The 22,576-nt window shown below is 37.2% G+C and overlaps 1 protein-coding gene and 1 non-coding gene across 2 annotated transcripts; one reads left to right on the forward strand and one right to left on the reverse strand.

Moving 5' to 3' along the window:
* Positions 1-1,327: 1,327 nt before the first annotated feature.
* LOC141671113 (uncharacterized) lies at positions 1,328-1,744 on the forward strand. The gene has a single exon (XM_074477268.1). The coding sequence runs from the start codon at positions 1,328-1,330 to the stop codon at positions 1,742-1,744; it is 417 nt and encodes a 138-aa protein (XP_074333369.1).
* Positions 1,745-4,222: 2,478 nt separating this feature from the next.
* On the reverse strand, positions 4,223-4,329 carry LOC141680977 (small nucleolar RNA R71). The gene has a single exon (XR_012558459.1). It is a non-coding gene; the product is annotated as a small nucleolar RNA R71 (small nucleolar RNA).
* Positions 4,330-22,576: the final 18,247 nt, after the last annotated feature.

A 22,576-nucleotide genomic window follows, 5' to 3' on the forward strand; every position in this document is an offset into this window, starting at 1 on the left:
TCATCGGTCATTTGGAACTTGAGATAGCGGCTCACCACATATTTCTTGGCGCCAGCCTCCTCCGTATCATAATTCTTTTGAAGTGCTTCCCAAATTTCTTTTGCAGACTAATCGGAATTATAGTAATCGTACAAATTATCGCATAAGCCATTCAAAATAAAATTCATACAAAGAAAGTCATTTTCTACCCACAAATCTATCTCCTTAGAAATTTCAGTATTAGCGGGTGTCACAGTTTCAGAAGATTCACTACTAGCAGGGGGCAGGCATATCAGGTTTTGGGGTCGATAAAACATAAGCTACTTTATTCATGGTAAGGAAAAATAACATTTTTTGTTTCCAACGCTTAAAGTGCACACCCTCAAAACGGAAAGGCTTATTAATATCAAAAGCTACATGACCAGAAAAATCTACAGTAGACATGGCAAGCAGATTCTTAATAATTGCAAAATTCCAGAAATGTCTTAAAATTTTTGTAAAGCTATTTGCAAAGAATATGAAAATAAATTTTCGGAAAAAATATTTTCGAGAGAGAATATTTTACGATTATTAAAAAACTGAAAATAGAACGAGTACACTGGATTTTTCTGGGATGAGTCACAGATCGCGCTTTCTTTATGACATTTCGCTGCGATATTCAAAAAATGCGGAATATTCATGTTTTCCTCGACGTCCCCAGGATAAAAAAGCCCAAGAAAAATTTCCCGTACAACAAATTCTTTCACTATGCTTTGTTGTTCGATTAATACCTTTAATTTAATGCCCGTAAAAACACGAACAAAAAATAACAGAATTCCGAATATATTTCACAAGAAGGACAAGGAGGTATATTTTTTCAATAAAACAAGAGCCCGCCAAACTCGGACTCCGTGCGGCTTATCAAAAAAACTTGACTAAAAGATATGGGAGTAGATAACTAAAAAAGTATTATATTGATTCCAGAGGCTATGAATAGATTAGATAGTATAACATTATTATATGGAGAAAAGTATTCAAAGTGTAGAGATGAATGGTGTCTCATACTTCCAAAACCATGACTCTATTTATAGGGTAGAGTTGAGCATAAAAATTAAAAGCAAAGCTGAACCCATGCCTTTCTCTTAGCTAGCTCAGAAATTACTCTACCGTTATACATTGTATTAGACACTCATTTTGAAAATAAAAACTGATCATTAATTATTTTCAATATCAGTTACACAGTTGCCATAATAATGATTGTTTATTTAGAATAATTCATAAAACAATTTCAACACAAGCCGACACATTAGCCGGTTTAGGAGTTGTTTCTAAGGGTCTTGATATGAACAACATCCCATTGGTCCATATCATGAAGCCATCTATTGAAAGATTGGTTCATGATGTAGAAGTGATGGCTTGCGATCGACATGATGGCAGCATCAGTGAAGACGTGGACTGCTGGATTAAAGTATACAAAGATTACTTACAACTTGGTGTAAAACCAGACAACAATAATGAATCTAGGACCTTTAGGATGAAAGCTTCAAGATTCACAAACATAGATGACGAGTTGTTCAAGAAATATTCAATGAGGCTGCTTCAAAGGTGCTTGAGAAAGCACGAGGCTGACATGGTTTTAAGAGATGCACACGAAGGAGAGTGTAAAAATCATATCAATGGAAGAAATCTCTCATTAAAGATTCTACGTTTGGGTTATTATTGGTCGACCCTAAGACAGGATCCCCTAGATTACACAAAGAGATGTGACGCCTGTCAGAGACCTTAACATGTCTATTCCCTATTGGTCTTTCATGAAATGGGGGATGAACATTGTGGCGAAGATGCCACCTGCACCTGGGAAAAAGGTGTTCATGCTAGCCATGACATATTACTTCTCAAAATAGATCGAGGTAGAAGCATTCAAGCAGATTACATTAAAAGAAGTGATATCGTTTATCAAGAGAAACATTCTATGCAAGTTTGGTATTCCGTCTGAGATTTTTTGTCATAATGGGTCACAATTCATTAGTGACAAGAAAGAAGCATTTTGCATACATTGGAACATCAACTTGATTAAGTCGACACCAAGATACCCTCAATCCAATGGACAGGATGAATCGAGCAATAAGATCATAATCAACAATCTTAAAAGGAGACTAACATCATGCAAAAGAAAGTGGACTGAGGAATTTCCTTGGGTGTTATGGTCATACAAGAGGACTCCTAAGACGTCAACAGGACAGACGCCTTACAGCCTAGTCTATGGGACTGAAGCTGTCTTACCAACTGAAATCATGATGCCAACATCCAGGTATAGACTCTTAATGACCAACATGAAAAACATAGAATTAGCACATGACAAAGATACCATAAATGAACTACGAGAGATGGAAAATATTCGTTTGGTTTCTTATCAACAAAGGGTGGCCAACACGTTCAACAAACATGTTCATGTGAGAACTTTCCGTGTTGGTAACTTAGTATTAAGAAGGACTTTCCAAAACACAGTGGACGTGACGACAAGGAAATTCGTTGACTGTTGAGTGGATTTTAAGACACTTTATAACGCTCTATTAGGCTTTGAATTGATGCATTTGTACTCAAGTTGTTGGTGTTTTAATGTGTTTTCTAGTGTTTTTGCATTTCATGCATTAATCCGGGAATCAGGTGAATTAGCATTATTTTGGTGCTAATATGGTGTTAGGATGGTGTCCAAGGAATAAAGCCCGGGAAGCCAACTCATTGTAGCAAGAATTGAAGAAAATAAAAAATGATGATGAGCTGATAATGGGCTAATCGTTATCGTGGGGTTCTAGCGGATTTATTTATGGATTTCTTTAGTTAAATTGTTTGGATGCCTTAGTGTGTGGTGATTGTATGATAACCTAGTATTGGTTGTGCTTATTCATCTTATGAGCGTCGCGAACTTTGAAATATAGCATATTAATCTTTAATGAAGCGACAGTGAATTTAAGGATTTAGATCTTGCCATGCTAGCATAGGTTCATGTGTTATTGTTATGCATGATTCGTAGGTAATTTTAACCATCTTACTTGCCCTGTGTAATCATGATAGACAACTTGTACTTTAAGCCATTATGTTGTCAAATTTTGTAGACATATAGGGTCTGAATATAATTGGTGTCTATTCATCTTCTTTCTCTTTTGTGGATGTCTGATAGTATGTTATTCGTGCAACGAAAGTTGACGTTTAGCAGTTTCGTGTTATCTGATTAGTGTCATCACCATTACATGCTAATGTTAAGAACAATAAGGCTATTGCATGAAGTATTTAATGAAGTTAGAATCCTATGTTTGTGTCACATAATATCCAACTCTCTTTACTCTATTAGTTATAATTGTTAGTTTAATAGTAGTTATAATCAAAACCCCAAATTGTTATCATCTTAGCTTTGAATAATAATCATATCATCGGTGCATAAGTGCATAAGTCACATAGTTAACCAAAACCAGTCAACGAACTAGAAATAATTCTATATTACTTGCGATCATGTATACTTGCGTGAATATTAGCGCGTGTTTAGCCCTAAAAAGTTTTTGGCGCCGCTGCCGGGGACTGCAGTTTTAACTTTAGTTTATGTGTTTGTCATAAGTCCTATTGCTGTTTGTCGAATCAGAACGAATGTGTTAATGTGATCGTTAAAGTTCATTGACTCGGACATTGTTACTTACCTACTCTTTTTCTTGTCGTGTTTTAGGTACTCTAGCGATCGTGTATGCACACGCGTTCGCGAGCTCGTAGGAGAATTCTGGATAAAGACGAGGAAGAAGTTGTAGTGGAGCGGAGGGAAGATTTTGAGGATAAAGAGAAAGTAGAAAGAGAAGAAAAAATCGAAGAACCAGCTTTGATCGAGATGGGAGATCAAGTAGATAATACTAAGGCTTTGATGGACTATTCTAAGCCTAAGATCAATGATATTTAGTCAAGCATGATCAGGCCCGCCATCGCGGATAACACTTTTGAGATCAAGTCGAGCACCATTCAGATGATACAGAACTCAGTTCAATTTGGGGGTTCTCCTAATGATGACCCCAACATGCACCTCAGGGATTTCATCGAGATCTACGACACTTTCAAGTTCAAGGATGTGACTGAAGATGTTATCAAGCTGTGACTATTCCCATTCTCTTTGAGGGATAAAGCAAAGTGCTAGTTACATTCTCTACCACCTGGGTCTATCACCAGATGGGAGGATCTTGCTCAAAAGTTTCTCACTAAATTCTTTCCTATGGTGAAGACGGCTGCAATCAGGAATGCTCTTACTTAGTTTACTCAGCAAACTGGAGAAACTCTGTGTGAGGATTGCGATCGATATAAGGAGATGCTAAGGAAGTGCCCACACCATGTCATGCTTGATTGGATTATAATCAACTATTTCTACAATGGTTTAGGCGCACAATCTAGACCTATGCTCGATGCAACATCAGGTGGAATCTTATGGGCTAAAAGCTATAATGAAGCTTATGAGTTGATTGAGCTAATGGCAGCTAATGAATACCAAAATCCTACACAAAGAATGTTGCAAGGAAAGGTAGCAAGAATTCTGGAGGTCGATACAGCTACTTCTATAGCTGCTCAACTTAAAGCTTTGACGATGAAAGTGGACTCTTTGGCTAATTATGGAGTTAATCAAATCACTAGTGTATGTGAGATTTGTGCGGGGGCACATGAAACTGAGCAGTGTGCTATTTCTAGCGAATCAGCTCAATTTGTAAGCAACTTTCAAAGTTCACAGCAACAAGGTCCAGCCACTTATCATCCAAATAACAGCAATCATCCTAACTTCAGCTGGAGTAACAATCAGAACACGGTGCAACAACCTTATCAGCCATACACATCAAAGCATTTTAACCCTCCCGGTTTTCAATAACAGCAATATGCACCAAGAAAACAACTTCAACATCAACAGTTACCTCAAGCTAATGAAAAATCTGAACCGGAGGAGTTGAGGCTCATGTGCAAGAGCCAAGTTGTTTCTATAAGGACCTTGGAGAATCACATTGGGCAAATTGCTAATGTATTACTGAATCGTCAACCTGGCACGATTCCGAGCGATACTGAAGTTCCAGGAAAGAAGGAAGCTAAGGATCATAATAAAGTAATAACATTGAGGTCTGGTAAGGTTGTGAATCCTGAAAAAGCTAAGGCTCTAGATTCTGGAGTGAAGGCTGAAGAAGAAGAAGTGAGAAGGAAGCTAAAGTTGAACCAAGGAAGAGTACTGTTGAGCACACTCCTCTTGAGGGTAATACAGGGGAGAAATAGATCTATCATCCACCTCTTTTTCCTAAGAGATTGCAGAAGAAAAAGCTGGATAAACAGTTTGCGAAGTTTCTAGAGGTGTTCAAGAAACTTCACATCAACATACCTTTCGCTGAAGCTCTTGAACAAATATCTAGTTACACGAAGTTCATGAAAGGTATTATCTCTAGGAAGGTGAAGCTTGATGACTTAGAGACCATTGCTCTCACGGAGGAATGCAGTGCTGTACTGCAACAGAAATTACCTCCGAAGCTTAAAGATCCTGGAAGTTTCACTATTCCTTGCACCATTGGAAAGGTGTCATTTGACAAGTGTCTAAGTGACTTGGGAGCTAGCATCAATCTGATGCCCTTGTCAATCTTAAAGAAGTTGGACTTGCCTGATCCGAAGCCTACTTACATGACTTTGCAGTTGGCCGACCGTTCTATTGCATATCCGTGAGGTATTGTGGAGGATGTCTTGGTCAAGGTGGATAAAAACTCATCTTCCCTGCTGATTTTGTAATTCTTGATTTTGTGGAGGATAAGAAGATTCCCATAATCTTGGGAAGACCTTTCTTATCTATTGGCCAAACCAGAAAAATGAGCTCACCATGCGAGTGATGGATCAGGATGTAACTTTTAATGCGTTCAATGCCATGAAATTCCCTACGAAAAATGAGGAGTATTTTAAGGTGGAGATGGTTGATTCTGTGGTTAAGTCTGAACTCGATCGATTGCTAAGGTCCGATACCTTAGAGAAAGCCTTGTGGGGAATTCTGATGGTGAAGATGACGAAGGTGATAAGCACTTGCAATATTTAAATGCTTCTCCCTGGAAGCGAAGGATTGATATGCCTTTTGAATCTCTTGGATTGAAGGAGCTAAAAAGTTATCCAAAGCACCTCAAGCCATCTATTGAGGAAGATCTTACTCTTGAGCTTTAACCTTTACCTGAACATCTGAGGTATGCATTTTTAGGTGATGCATTTACTTTTCCTATTATTATTGCATATGACCTTTCAGGTACCGACGATGAGAAGCTTGTGAGAATTCTTAGAGAGTTTGTTAGTCCTTAACAATACAACAAGAATTGCAGAAGGGGGGTTGAATGTATTTCTGGGAACTTCTTCTAAATTAAAAATTGTTCTTACTTGATAAAATATGAAAGCAATAAAAACAAATGCTTTTAAAACTCTCTAGTGGATTTAAAAGTATCCACCAGAGAGATATATATATCAAATAGAACTTTGTGAATCTAAAATGGCTCATAACTGCTTTACAAGTTGAACAATCAAACTATAGAGATATTCTTAACAAGTACAGCTTTATCTATCTCTCTATGAAAATGTGTTTGCTTAGTTGATTGTTCTACTGGCTACACTTGGTTTATATATCACCAAGTTTACATGTGAATAAGACAAGATAATAAAATAAAACATATCTAGTCTCATCCCATGCTACTTTACTACTCTATTCTAGCATCTTTGAATATCTTCACAATTACATGGAAATGGTAATGCTTCTTGTTCTCGAATTCCTGCTAAACGGGCTGCCACATTCCTTTTTCAAACACCCGACGCATGTGACTATGTTGTCACTATCAACTGATGTTTGAATATGATCATCCATCGGGTAGCTTTGTCAAGCATCCGTCGGGTAGCTTTGTTGATCATCCATTGGGTAGCTATGTTGATCATCCTTTGGGTAGCTATTTGTCATTTGACTCCATTTCATTTATACAGAATTACAAGATATTACTTATTTACAATTAATCCACCTATTCTGCATATCCACTAGTAGTCAACATGACTTAAAAACTCCTACAGAATCTACACAATATGTTTGCAGAAATGTGCTACAATCTTATTTGGTACATAAGCTACTCACTCGATGGATGTCAAATAGTCATCCGTCGGGACTATAGAGTTCATCTGTCGGGACTATATTTGAACATCCATCGAGTGCTACAAATTATACTAAGTCGAATCTACTAAGGTGTTTTGTTAATCTAATCATCAAGTTCACAACATATTCCCAACAATCTCCCCCAATTTATGTCTACTAGAATTGTAGCCATAAATTAAGAGAAACTTGATGATAACAAAACATCCTAAAAGTACAGATTCAAAAAGTAGTAGATAAAACTGATAAGTGCTATATTATTTACTAAAAATTGATAAGAAAAAGTGTACAAAGATTTGCTCACAATCATTATCAAGGTGCTCCTCTAGTATGAGCAGATGAATCTATTTCCTTAGTTGTCTGGATTTCTTCTCAAGCTTCCTGTTGTTCTCTTCTATCTATTTTTGGAGTTATCTGTGGAATTCAAGTTCATCAGCTTCCGAGAGAACTAGCATTCATTGCATTTCCAATAGAGTTTCATTGCTAGAAATACTCAGTTTATCCTCTAATCTGAAGAATCTTCTAACTCCCTTATCATCTATGAATTCCATCAGCCAATAGGGACTTAGATGCACTCTACTCCCTGTGTAAGGAATAATTAAAGTTTTTGGGAGTCCATCTTTAGCTCTAATACTCCTCAATTCTTCATTCTTCTTTAGAACTGGTCTTCTAGCAGTCACATTGAATCTAAAGTTCTTCTTGAAGGATGAGTAGACCTTTATCAGTACAGATTGGCTTTCTTAAAGAATCATGTGAAGTGGCCATGGGATCTCTTTTCCTCCCTTATATTTGAACACTAGCCTTTCAGGTAGATTTCTGTAAGTATCTATCCCTCTTACTTTTTCCAGTTCATCCAAATAGAGGTTTAGGTCTGAGAATTCCTTGATATCACAGATATATATGATATCTCCCTTGTTGATTTTGGGTTGAGCTTTGGCTAGTGTCTTAGATCTGGGAGTTGAGGGCTTCACTTTCTTGATTGCTCTAAGCTTTGTTTTCTTTGGCTTCTTTAATATAGAAATGTTTAGCTCAGGAATTGGTAGACTATCCCAGTCTATTGGCTCATCCTTTGGAATGATAGGTTCATCATGAAAGTTCTTGAATGGATCTATCTTGAATTCCTCATATGCCACAGAAGGCATGGATGTCTGAGATGTAGTAGTAGATTGTTTGGGAATGTAGTCTTCCAATTCCTCATCACTGAAATCTGATTTTATTTTAGCTTGAAGCTTGTATCTGAATTTTCTTTTCTGTTGAGGTGCATCTTGCACTTTCTGATCTTTAGATTCAGCAATTTCAGATGGTTGTTCAGAAATCTCTTTTGTGGTCTTCACAGGTTGAAGCTTGGCCAAGATAGCTGCCTGTTCCTTCTTTTGTTTGAGTTTCTTTGCATCCAGGGCAACTTGCTTCTTTTATTGCCTTAATCTTTCTTTCTCTTCTCTTTTTGCTTTTACAAACTGAGGGTGTCCAACCACCACAAAGATTTCTTTACCATTTCTGAAAACCTTGGCAATTCTTCTTTTCAGTACTGAATCAGCTGGATCTTTGTAAAATGCTATTGACCTTGACAACAGCTTCTTCTCATCTAGCCTAGGTGTCTCATACACTGTATCCAAAGGATTTTTGTCTGAAAGCTTCGAGTAGTTCCTTTTTGGCTTCATGATCAAATTTTCCTTTGGAGATTTGATGCAGGATGTTTGGCCTTTTTCTAGATAATTCATACTCATTTCATGCACAAAAATATTCTTGACTTGAAAGTGATGAATGACTGTTTTGTCTAGCTTCTGTATTGGACCAAATTTCTTTTGAATATTTTAATCAATTTTTTTCCAATTTATTGGGCTCACTAGCTTCTTCTCAGCTGCTTTCAGATTGGCTGCTGCTTCATTGATTAAATCAATGTTATCTTTAGCAGGTGGCTTTGTGAAAACAATTGCTGGCACAATTGCTTTTCTTACTTGAATATTGAGCACTTTCTGCTCCCCCTCACTCCTTGAACACTATTTTGACTGATTGAGACAATGGAGCTTTCTTTCTCCCCCTTTTTGTTATCAGCAAGTTTAGTAGAGGAAAAAGTTTATGCAGCCACTAGCTTTTGAAGCAAGTTTGTTTATTGTGCTTGGTGTAGATGAATTGCTGTAAGAGAAGCTTCCATAGCAATCATCCTTTTATCCAGGGAATCCACCTTGGTGGCAAGATCATAGTTCTTCCTTAGCTTTCTTTTAATGTCCATCATTGTTGTTTCTGGAAGTCTAGCTTCCAATCTGTCAGAAATGTCCTTCTTGTGTTGATCAACCTCATTTTTTGATGGAAGTGACATCTTGACTATATTGATAGCCTTGAATTTGTTATAATTGGAGAGAAGCAAGATGTGCTTGTAGGAGCTTCTTGGTGCTAGCATTATTGGATGATTGAAGAGCAGATTGTGTCTGACTGATGAGTTGGATGGGGGTGGTCTTGAAATGATGTTCATCATATTTCTTGGAGAATACCCATGATGGCATGCCTGATTTGGAACTAGGGCCTACTTCTCCCCCTATGTCCAGTGGCTCCTCTTCACTATCTTCACCCTCATCACCAAAGAATTCTTCTGACCCACCAGTCTCATAGTCAATATCACCAGCTGTAGAGGGCATATCTGTGATTGCATCATTTGCTCTTTGCATAGACTGTGTGGTGTGCACCAAATTCAGCATCCTTTATGCATTGTCATTGCCCTGTCCAGCTAGAAGTTGATATGCTGGAACAGGATGAGTAAATGTCTCAGTATCCAAGGAGGTGGAATCTATAACAGCTTGACTTTGCTGAGATAGTCCCTCCCTGTCTGCATTCTGGACATTCATTAACTTATTAGCAATAACCTCCACCCTTATTTTTCATGTACCTGCATTTCTCTTATGATCTCTCTTTTCTTGCATCAAGGGCACCCCTTGGCTTCCCACCCTCACACCCTCACCTTTGCCATCTAAGGTGGGACTCCTCTCACTCACTTTTGCCAGTGTTGAAGAAATGGACTGCATTAATTCACTCTTTTTCTATCCTTTTTCCTAGGAGCAACCCAGACTTTCACTTAGATCACTTCCTTCCCGCAATCCTAAAAGTTATTGTACAATTACTAAGTCATCTGCACTTGTGACTATTATTGAGCTTTGAAGTTGTGCAGAGACTCCCGACGGATGAGAAATATCCATTGGGGTAGTAATTTGACTATCCGACGGATGACTGCTGTTAGGCACATCCGTCGGGATACAATCACCACTCGATGGATGAACAATATCCATAGAGAGTAGAAATGAATGAGTTTGGAGTGGAGACTATTGTAGACTTTGTGCAGATTGATGAAAACTTTGGCACAGATGTCTCAATAGTCTCAGATAGAAATGACAAGTGAGCCAACAAATCATCTTGAAGATGATGCTCACTTGCATGGATTTGTGGCTTCTCCAAGAGAGTTAAAGATGGAGAATTTGGTTATAAAGTATGAATCATATCTACATCCAGTGAGTGTGTGGGAGAATTTGGTGTTTGAGGTGTTTCATCTTGTACAAATTTTGGTTGTGACTCTATATTTGTTAGAGACACATCAATATGAATTTGAGATGGTGCAGTGACTGGGTCTTTAGCTCCAGTTTGCACTGTGTGTGTGCCCTGTGCATCCCCAAGGGTTTTATTTTTCTTCTTTCTAGTATAGGTTTGTGGTGAACTTGTGTCCCTACCCCTTTTGTTCTGTGCTCTTGGCTAGGAGCTTATTTCAATAGTTACATCCTTTTGGGAGGATGAAACTAGAATTGAGCTTATATCCTCATTAACAACCACAGTTTGTTGGGAAACTGTGGTGTGTCTAGGTTTGGGTACACTTTTCTCACCATCCTTATTCTTAGGGCTTCTTTGATTTTCACCATGTCCCTCACCTTTCTTACCCACCTTCACACTCCCCTCTTTTTGTTTAGTAGGATCTGCAACTGGTATCTTTTGAGAGACACCAGAGGGGGCTTTTTTTGATTTTGTTTTTGAAACTTTTGTTTTGGTAGCTTGGGTAGGCATCTGTTTGGTCATTGACACAGATGTCATTGCTACATTAGAAGGCAAAAAATGTGTGAGGTTGGAAGAGTGGAGACAGTAGAAATTACCTCACTTACCCGAGGTCCCTCCGTTACTGGAAAATAGAAGAGGGGCACCTCTTTGTGGTGATTTTCTCTGTTGAGATCTGTAATTATTCTTCTTTTTTGAACCCAATATTTCAGCTTGTTGGATGGGTTCTCAATCACAATATCCTTAATGAGATGGTTACCAAGCATCATGAGATGGTTAGGCACAAAGCAGCGCTAATAATTCACGCAAGTATACGCGTTCTCAAGTAATATAGAATGATTTTTAGTTCGTTCCCACAGAGACTCTGATCAATTATATTTAATTAATACTTACTCACCAATGTATGATTACTCTTCAATGTCAAGACAATAACACTTAAGGTTGATTTACTAATTATTAACTATGAGAATTAAACACTTAAAATAACACTTGAATTAACAATATTAAACACACATGATATCATAACTTTATTACTACTTCATTCAATAGTCATTGTTATTACCCTTAGCATGTAATCGTGATGATATTAATCGAACAACACGAAACTGATAAAAACCAACTTTCATTGCACAAGTACCATTCTACCAAGCATCCAAAATTAAGATAGAAGTTGAATAGGCATCAATTATGTTGAGACCCTATGTGTCTACAGAATTTGAAAACATAACGAATTAAGCGCAAGTTATTCATTATGATTACACAGGGCAAGTAAAACGGTTAGAGTTACCCACTAATCATTCATACAATACATGAACCTATGCTAGCATGGTAAGTTCTAAATCTCGAGATCCACTGTCGCTTCACAAGAGATTAACAGGCTATCTTATATGTTCGCGACGCACATAAGACGAATAAGCACAACCTATGCTAGATATCGTACAATCATCACATACAAAGTTATTAAACAATTAACTAAAGAAATCCATAGTAAATCCGCTACGACCCCATGATCACAATTAGCCCATAATAGAACTCATTGTCACCAAGGGTTCATATGAAAACATGATAATAACACAACGATATAAACTAATAAAAATACTTAATAAAAATAGAGTACGTCACAAGAGTATTAAGGTTCAAAGAGTAAAGAAAGCTAGCATCCACTGTTACAACGAATTAAAAGAATCACAAGATAAACGAATGCTTCCTTTTCTTCGTTGTTGCGTGCTAAACGGTCTTCTTAATCTTCTCTCCTTATCACTTGCTCCTTTCTTGTTACTTGTTGTTGTGAAAACGTCTCCCAAGATAACTTATATAAGAGTCCACAAGAAATAACAGTTGTAGAAGCCCAATAGAACACAAATTAGAAAATCCTGAATATGAAAATCCGACCCAAGGCGGCCGCCACCAATCCCACGCGGGCGCCTGCTCTCCGTGTGGTCGCCTGCAGTCTCCAGGCCGGCGCCTGCACACCTTCTGGAAAATTCCACTTCTTGCTTCTGATTTTGCTGATTTCTTCGCACAACTCCCCGCAACTAGTTCCAAGTACTTCCCTAGGATTATTATGAAGAAATCCCCCTAATTACACAAGTTATACCCTGAAATGCAAAAACACTAGAAAAACGCATCAAATACACAAAATACTTGCTTTCAAGACACCAATTCAAGCCATTACAAGACATTCTAAGTGGTATAAACTTGGGTTATCCGGGTTCGATCCTCGGTAGTGGTGCCAAAAACTTGTTAGGGACAAAGCATGCGCTAATAATTCACGCAAGTATAAGTGTTTGTAAGTAATATAGAATGATTTCTAGTTCCAATCATGCATACAATACATGAACCTATGCTAGCATGGAAAGTTCTAAATCTCAAGATTCACTGTCGCTTCACAAGAGATTAACAGGCTATTTTATATGTTCACGACGCATATAAAACGAATAAGCACAACCTATGTTAGATATCATACAATCATCACATACAAAGTTATTAAACAATTAACTAAAGAAATCCATAGTAAATCCGCTACGACCCCTTGATCAAAATTAGCCCATAATAGAACTTATTGTCACTAGAGGTTCATATAAAAACATGATAATAACACAATGATATAAACTAATAAAAATACTTAATAAAAACAGAGTACGTCACAAGAGTATTAAGGTTCAAAGAGTAAAGAAAACTAGCATCCACTGTTACAATGAATTAAAAGAATCACAAGATAAACGTATGCTTCCTCTTCTTCGTTGTTGCGTGCTAAACTGTCTTCTTAATCTTCACTCCTTGTTAGTTGCTCCTTGCGTGTTACTTGTTGTTGTGAAAACGTCTCCCAAGATTACTTATATAAGAGTCCACAAGAAACAGTAGTTGCAAAAGACCAATATAACTCAAATTAGAAAATCTAGAATCTGAAAATCCGATCCCAGGAGGCCCCCTCCAATCCCATGCAGGCGCCTGCTCTCCAGGCGGTCGCCTGCAGTTTCCAGGCGGGCGCCTGCACACCTTCTGGAAAATTTCATTTCTAGCTTCTGATTTTGCTGATTTTTTCGCACAACTCCCCGCAACTAGTTCCAAGTACTTCCCTAGGCTTATTATGATGAAATCTCCCTAATTACACAAGTTATACACTGAAATGCAAAAACACTAGAAAAATGCATCAAATACACAAAATACTTGATTTCAAGACACCAATTCAATCCATTACAAGACATTCTAAGTGGTATAAAAGCGGGTGACCCGGTTTCGATCCCCGGTAGCGGCGCCAAAATCTTTTAGGCACAAACCATGCGTTAGTAATTCACGCAAGTATACGTGTTTGCAAGTAATATAGAATGATTTCTAGTTCGTTCCCATAGAGACTCTGATTAATTATATTTAATTAACACTTACTCACCAATGTATGATTACTCTTCAATGTCAAGACAATAACACTTCAGGTTGATTAACTAATTATTAACTATGAGAATTAAACACTTAAATTAACACTTGACTAACAATATTAAACACACATAAGATCATAACTTCATTACTGCTTCATTCAATAGTCATTGTTATTACCCTTAGCATGTAATGGTGATGATATTAATCGAACAACACGAAACTGATAAAAGCCAACTTTCGTTGCACAAGTACCATTCTACCAAGCATCTACAATTAAGATAGAAGTTGAATATGCATCAATTCTGTTGAGACCCTATATATCTACAGAATTTGACAACATAACGAATTAAGTGCAAGTTATTCATTATGATTACACAGGGCAAGTAAAATGGTTAGAGTTACCCACTAATCATGCATACAATACATGAACCTATGCTAGCATGGCAAGTTCTAAATCTCAAGATTCATTGTCGCTTCACAAGAGATTAACAGGCTGTCTTATATGTTCGCGACACACATAAGACGAATAAGAAACCTATGCTAGATATCAGACAATCATCACATACCAAGTTATTAAACAATTAACTAAAGAAATCCATAGTACCCCATAATCACAATTAGCCCATAATAGAACTCATTGTCACCAGGGGTTCATATGAAATCATGATAATAACACAACGATATAAACTAATAAAAATACTTAATAAAAACAGAGTACGTAACAAGAGTATTAAGGTTCAAAGAGTAAAGAAAACTAGCATCCACTGTTACAATAAATTAAAAGAATCACAAGATAAACGTATGCATCATCTTCTTCGTTGTTGCATGCTAAACAGTCTTCTTAATCTTCTCTCCTTGTTACTTGCCCTTTGCTTGTTACTTGTTAGTGTGAAAACGTCTCCCAAGATTACTTATATAAGAGTCCAAAAGAAACAGCAGTTGCAGAAGCCCAACAGAACTCAAATTATAAAATCGAGAATATGAAAATCCGACCCAAGGCGGCCGCCATGAATCCCACACGGTCGCCTGCTCTCTAGGCGGTCTCCTGCAGTCTCTAGGCGGGCGCCTGCACACCTTCTGGAAAATTCCACTTCTTGCTTCTGATTTTGCTGATTTCTTCGCACAACTCCCCGCAACTGGTTCCAAGTACTTCCCTAGGATTATTATGAAGAAATCCCCCTAATTACACAGGTTATACCCTGAAATGCAAAAATAGTAGAAAAACGCATCAAATACACAAAATACTTGATTTCAAGACACCAATTCAAGCCATTACAAGACGTTCTAAGTGGTATAAATGCGGGTCACCCGGGTTCGATCCCCGGTAGTGGTGCCAAAAACTTGTTAGGAACAAAGCATGCGCTAATAATTCACGCAAGTATACGCGTTTGCAAGTAATATAGAATGATTTCTAGTTCATTACCACAGAGACTCTGATTAATTATATTTAATTAACACTTACTCACCAATGTATGATTACTCTTCAATGTCAAGACAATAACACTTAAGGTTGATTAACTAATTATTAACTATGAGAATTAAACACTTAAATTAACACTTGAATTAATAATATTAAACACACATAAGATCATAACTTCATTACTACTTCATTCAATAGTCATTGTTATTACCCTTAGCATGTAATGGGGATGATATTAATCGAATAACACGAAATTGATAAAAGCCAACTTTCGTTGCACAAGTAACATTCTACCAAGCATCCACAATTAAGATAGAAGTTGAATAGGCATCAATTATATTGAGACCCTATATGTCTACAGAATTTGACACCGTAACGAATTCAGTGCACGTTATTCATGATGATTACATAGGGAAAGTAAAACGGTTAGAGTTACCCACTAATCATGCATACAATACATGAACCTATGCTAGCATGACAAGTTCTAAATATCAAGATTCATTGTTGCTTCACAAGAGATTAACAGGCTATCTTATATGTTTGCGATGCACATAAGACGAATAAGCACAACCTATGCTAGATATCATACAATCATCACATACCAAGTTATTAAACAATTAACTAAAGAAATCCATAGTAAATCCGACACGACCCCATGATCACAATTAGCCCATAATAGAACTCATTGTCACCAGGGGTTCATACTAAAACATGATAATAATAGAACGATATAAACTAATAAAAATACTTAATAAAAATAGAGTACCTTGAGAGAGTATTAAGGTTCAAAGAGTAAAGAAAACTAGCATCCACTATTACAACGAATTACAAGAATCACAAGATAAACGTATGCATCCTCTTCTTCGTTGTTGCGTGCTAAACGATCTTCTTAATCTTCTCTCCTTGTTACTTGCTCCTGCTTGTTACTTGTTGTTGTGAAAACGTCTCCCAAGATTACTTATATAAGAGTCCAAAAGAAACAGCAGTTGCAGAAGCCCAATAGAACTCAAATTAGAAAATCTAGAATCTGAAAATCTGATCCCAGGCGGCCGCCACCAATCCCACGCGGGCGCCTACTCTCCAGGCAGTCGCCTGCAGTCTCTAGGAGGGCGCCTGCACATCTTCTGGAAAATTCCACTTCTTGCTTCTGATTTTACTTATTTCTTCACACAACTCCCCGCAACTGGTTCCAAGTACTTCCCTAGGCTTATTATGATGAAATCCCCCTAATTACACAAGTTATATCCTGAAATGCAAAAACACTAGAAAAACGCATCAAATACACAAAATACTTGATTTTAAGACACCAATTCAAGCCATTACAAGACGTTCTAAGTAGTATAAACGCGGGTGACCCGGGTTCGATCCCCGATAGCGGCGCCAAAAACTTGTTAGGCACAAAGCATGCACTAATAATTCACGCAAGTATATGCGTTCACAAGTAATATAGAATGATTTCTAGTTTGTTCCCACATAGACTCTGATTAATTATATTTAATTAACACTTACTCACCAATGTATGATTACTCTTCAATGTCAAGACAATAACACTTAAGTTTGATTAACTAATTATTAACTATGAGAATTAAGCACTTAAATTAACACTTGAATTAACAATATTAAACACACATAAGATCGTAACTTCATTACTACTTCATTCAATAGTCATTGTTATTACCCTTAGCATGTAATGGTGATGATATTAATCGAACAACATGAAACTGATAAAGACCAACTTTCGTTGCACCAGTACCATTCTACCAAGCATCCACAATTAAGATAGAAGTTGAAGAGGCATCAATTATGTTGAGACCCTATATGTCTACAGAATTTGGCAGCATAACGAATTAAGTGCAGGTTATTTATTATGATTACACAGGCAAGTAAAACGGTTAGTGTTACCCACTAATCATGCATACAATACATGAACCTATGCTAGCATGACAAGTTCTAAATCTCAAGATTCACTGTCGCTTCACAAAGATTAACAGGCTATCTTATATGTTCGCGACACACATAAGACGAATAAGCACAAATTATGCTAGATATCATACAATCATCATATACCAAGTTATTAAACAATTAACTAAAGATATCCATAGTAAATCCGCTACGACCCCATGATCACTATTAGCCCATAATAGAACTCATTGTCACCAGGGGTTCATACTAAAACATGATAATAACAGAACGATATAAACTAATAAAAATACTTAATAAAAAAAGACTACTCCACAAGAGTATTAAGGTTTAAAGAGTAAAGAAAACTAGCATCCACTGTTACAACGAATTAAAAGAATCACAAGATAAATGTATTAATCCTCTTCTTCGTTGTTGTATGCTAAACGGTCTTCTTAATCTTTTCTCCTTGTTACTTGCTCCTTGCTTGTTACTTGTTGTTGTGAAAACATCTCCCAAGATTACTTATATAAGAGTCCACAAGAACTAGTAGTTACAGAAGCCCAATAGAACTCAAATTAGAAAATACAGAATCTGAAAATCCGACCCCAGGCGGCCGCCTCCAATCCCACGCGGGCGCCTGCTCTCCAGGCGGTCGCCTGCAGTCTCCCGGAGGTCGCCTGCAGTCTCCAGGAGGGCGCCTGCACACCTTCTGGAAAATTCCACTTCTTGCTTCTGATTTTGCAGATTTCTTCGCACAACTCCCTGCAACTGGTTCCAAGTACTTCCCTAGTTTTATTATGATGAAATCCCCCTAATTACACAAGTTATATCCTGAAATGCAAAAACACTAGAAAAACGCATCAAATACACAAAATACTTGATTTCAAGAAACCAATTCAAGCCATTACAAGACGTTCTAAGTGGTATAAACGCGGTTGACCCGGTTTCGATCCCCGGTAGCGGCGCCAAAAACTTGTTAGGCACAAAGCATGCGCTAATAATTCACGCAAGTATATGCGTTCACAAGTAATATAGAATGATTTCTAGTTCTTTCCCATAGAGACTCTGATTAATTATATTTAATTAACACTTACTCACCAATGTATGATTACTCTTCAATGTCAAGATAATAACACTTAAGGTTGATTAACTAATTATTAACTATGAGAATTAAACACTTAGAATTAACACTTGAATAAACAATATTAAATACACATAAGATCATAACTTCATTACTACTTCATTCAATAGTCATTGTTATTACCCTTAGAATGTAATGGTGATGATATTAATCGAACAACACGAAACTGATAAAAGCCAACTTTTGTTGCACAAGTACCATTCTACCAAGCATTCACAATTAAGATAGAAGTTGAATAGGCATCAATTATGTTGAGACCCTATATGTCTACAGATTTTGACAACATAATGAATTAAGCGCAAGTTATTCATTATGATTACACAGGGCAAGTAAAACAGTTAGACTTACCCACTAATCATGCATACAATACATGAACCTATGCTAGCATGGCAAGTTCTAAATCTCAAGATTCACTGTCGCTTCACAAGAGATTAACAGGCTATCTTATATGTTCGCGACGCACATAAGACGAATAAGCACAACCTATGCTAGATATCATACAATCATCACATACCAAGTTATTAAACAATTAACTAAAGAAATCCATAGTAAATCCGCTACGACCCCATGCTCACAATTAGCCCATATTAGAACTCATTGTCACCAGGGGTTCATATGAAAACATGATAATACAACAACGATATAAACTAATAAAAATACTTAATAAAAATAGAGTACGTCACAAGAGTATTAAGGTTCAAAGAGTAAAGAAAACTAGCATCCACTGTTACAATGAATTAAAAGAATCACAAGATAAACGTATGCTTTCTCTTCTTCGTTGTTGCGTGCTAAATGGTCTTCTTCATCTTCTCTCCTTGTTACTTGCTCCTTGCTTGTTACTTGTTGTTGTGAAAACGTCTCCCAATATTACTTATATAAGAGTCCACAAGAAACAGCAGTTGCAGAAGCCCAATAGAACTCAAATTAGAAAATTCAGAATCTGAAAATCCGACCCAAGGCGGCCGCCTCCAATCCTAAGCGGGCGCCTGCTCTCGAGGCGGTCGCCTGCAGTCTCCAGGCGGGCGCCTGCACACCTTGTGGAAAATTCCACTTCTTGCTTCTGATTTTGCTGATTTCTTCGCACAACTCCCCGCAACTGGTTCCAAGTACTTCCCTAGGCTTATTATGATGAAATCCCCCTAATTACACAATTTATACCCTGAAATGCAAAAACACTAGAAAAATGCATCAAATACCCAAAATACTTGATTTCAAGACACCAATTCAAGCCATTACAAGACGTTCTAAGTGGTATAAAATGCCATTTATCAGCTGTCTTGCAGTTAATGATGTTATCAAACATGTCACCATCAACTCTATTGAATAAAATATTCATGGCCTTCTTGTCTTTCCCGACTTTTTCAATATCAGGGTCTGATCATTCATGCCTTGGTTTGGGAATAGATTTCTCATTTCCAGTTGTAGCTCTCATTGGTACATGAGGACTTCTCTCTATACAATCCACATAGGCCTCATCTTGAGAAAGAAGATGAAGATGCATTTTCATCTTCCAGTGCTGATAATTGTCTTTGTCTAGAATAGGAATTTTGACTCCAACATCTTTCTTGTTCATCTTGCTGTTTATTTTGATCTTTACACTCTTTGTACTTCAAGAGCTTGTTCTGATACCAATTGTTAGTCCTTAAAAATACAACAAGAATTACAGAAGGGGGGTTGAATATAATTCTGGGAACTTTTTCTAAATTAAAAACTGTTCTTACTTGATAAAATATAAAAGCAATAAAAACAAATGCTTTTAAAACTTTCTAGTGGATTTGAAAGTATCCACCAGATATATATATATATATATATATATATATATATATATATATATATATATATATATATATATCAAATAGAACTCTGTGAAGCTAAACTGGCTCACAGCTGCTTTACAAGTTGAATAATCAAACTATAGAGAGATTCTTAACAAGTACAGCTTTATCTATCTCTCTTTGAAAATGTGTTTGCTTAGTTGATTGTTCTACTGGCTACACTTGGTTTATATATCACCAAGTTAACATGTAAATAAGACAAGATAATAAAACAAAACATATCTAGTATAATTCCATGCTACTTCACTACTCTATTCCAGCATCTTTGAATATCATCACAATTGCATGGAAATGATAATGCTTCTTGTTCTCGAATTCCTTCTAAACAGGCTGCCACATTCCTTTTGCAAACACCCGACGCATGTGATTGTGTTGTCACTATCAACTGATGTTTGAATATGATTATCTGTTGGGTAGCTTTCTCAAGCATCCATCGGATAGATTTGTTGATCATCCGTGGGGTAGCTATGTTGATCATCCGTCGGGTAGCTATTTATCCCTTGACTCCATTTCATTTATACAGAATTACAAGACATCACTTATTTACAATTAATCCACCTATTCTGCATATCCACTAGTAGTCAACATGACTTAAAAACTCCTACAAAATCTACACAATATATTTGCAGAAATGTGCTACAATCTTATTTGGTACATAAGCTACTCACTCAAGGGAATCAACCTTTCTTATTATGTGCACAAAATTCTGCTAGAGGAAGGAAGCAAGCCTACTGTTGAGCAACAGAGAAGGTTAAATCCGATCATGAAAGAGGTTGTGAAGAAGGAAATCCTCAAGTGTCTAGCTACATGGATCATCTATCCTATTTCTGATAGTTCATGGGTGAGCCCAGTGTAGTGTGTGCCAAAGAAAGGTGGTATCACTGTGGTAGCAAATGAGAATAACGAGCTTATTCCTACACGAATAGTCACGGGGTGGAGAGTTTGCATGGATTATAGGAAGCTGAATAAGGCCACAAGGAAGGATAACTTTCCTCTTCCTTTCATTGATCAGATACTTGATAGATTGGCTGGGCATGATTACTATTGTCTTTTGGATGGCTATTCGGGATATAATCAGATTTGTATCGCTCTAGAAGATCAATAAAAGACTAAATTTATATGTTCTTTTGGTACTTTTGTGTTCCGAAGAGTTTCTTTTGGGCTATATGAAGCACCAGCCACTTTTCAGATATGTATGATGGCTATCTTCTCTGATATGATTGAAAATAATGTAGAAGTGTTCATGGACGAATTCTCAGTCTTTGGAACTTCTTATGATGAATGCTTGCACAATCTTGGGTAAGTGCTGAAAAGGTGCGTCGAAACCAACTTGGTTCTCAATTGGGAGAAATGTCATTTCATGGGGCGCCAAGGCAACATTCTTGGTTACAAGGTTTCTAGTTAGGGTTTGGAGGTGGAAAAAGCCAAGGTGGGGGTTATCAAAAATCTTCCTCCACCAATTTCTGTTAAGGGAATTCACAGTTTTCTTGGTCATGCGGGTTTCTATAGGCGATTCATCAAGGACTTCTCGAAGATTTTAAAGCTATTGCGCAATTTGCTAGAGAAAGATATTCCTTTCAAGTTTGATGATGAGTGTATTGCTGCTTTTGAAACACTGAAGAAGAGTTTGATTACGGTACCTGTCATAACTGCACCTGATCGGTCTGAACCATTTGAAATCATGTACGATGCAAGTGACTATGCAGTTGGAGCAGTTCTTGGGCAACGGAAGAACAACATATTTCATGTAGTCTACAATGCTAGTAAGACTCTTAATGGTGCTCAACTGAATTACACCACCACTGAGAAATAACTTTTGGTTATTGTCTATGGTTTTGAGAAATTTCGATCTTATCTACTTGGGACGAAGGTGACGGTTTGCACTGATCAGGCTTCCATTCGATATCTCGTCTCGAAAAAGGACTCGAAGCCTAGATTGATTCGATGGGTTCTTTTACTTCAGGAATTCGAATTAGAGATCAAGGATAGAAAAGGGACTGAAAATCAAGTCGCCGATCATCTCTCGCGTTTAGAGGATCCAATTGCTACTTTACAAGATAAATCTTTGATTAACGAATCTTTTCCCGATGAGCAGTTATTTGGAGTGCAAGCAGAAGAACCGTGGTTCGCCAATATTGTGAACTACCTTGTGATTAACGTTATGCCTCCAGAGTTGACTGTTGCTCAAAGGAAGAAGTTTCTACATAAAGTGAAGTGGTATATGTGGGATGAGCCATTTCTTTTTGGAC

The sequence above is a fragment of the Apium graveolens genome, chromosome 1, assembly GCF_009905375.1.
Source record: "Apium graveolens cultivar Ventura chromosome 1, ASM990537v1, whole genome shotgun sequence".
Taxonomy (NCBI): domain Eukaryota; kingdom Viridiplantae; phylum Streptophyta; class Magnoliopsida; order Apiales; family Apiaceae; genus Apium; species Apium graveolens.

What these genes read in the sequence shown, in the direction of transcription:
- LOC141671113 (XM_074477268.1), top strand. Translation starts at nt 1,328, where the DNA reads ATGAAGCCATCTATTGAAAGATTGGTTCATGATGTAGAAGTGATGGCT.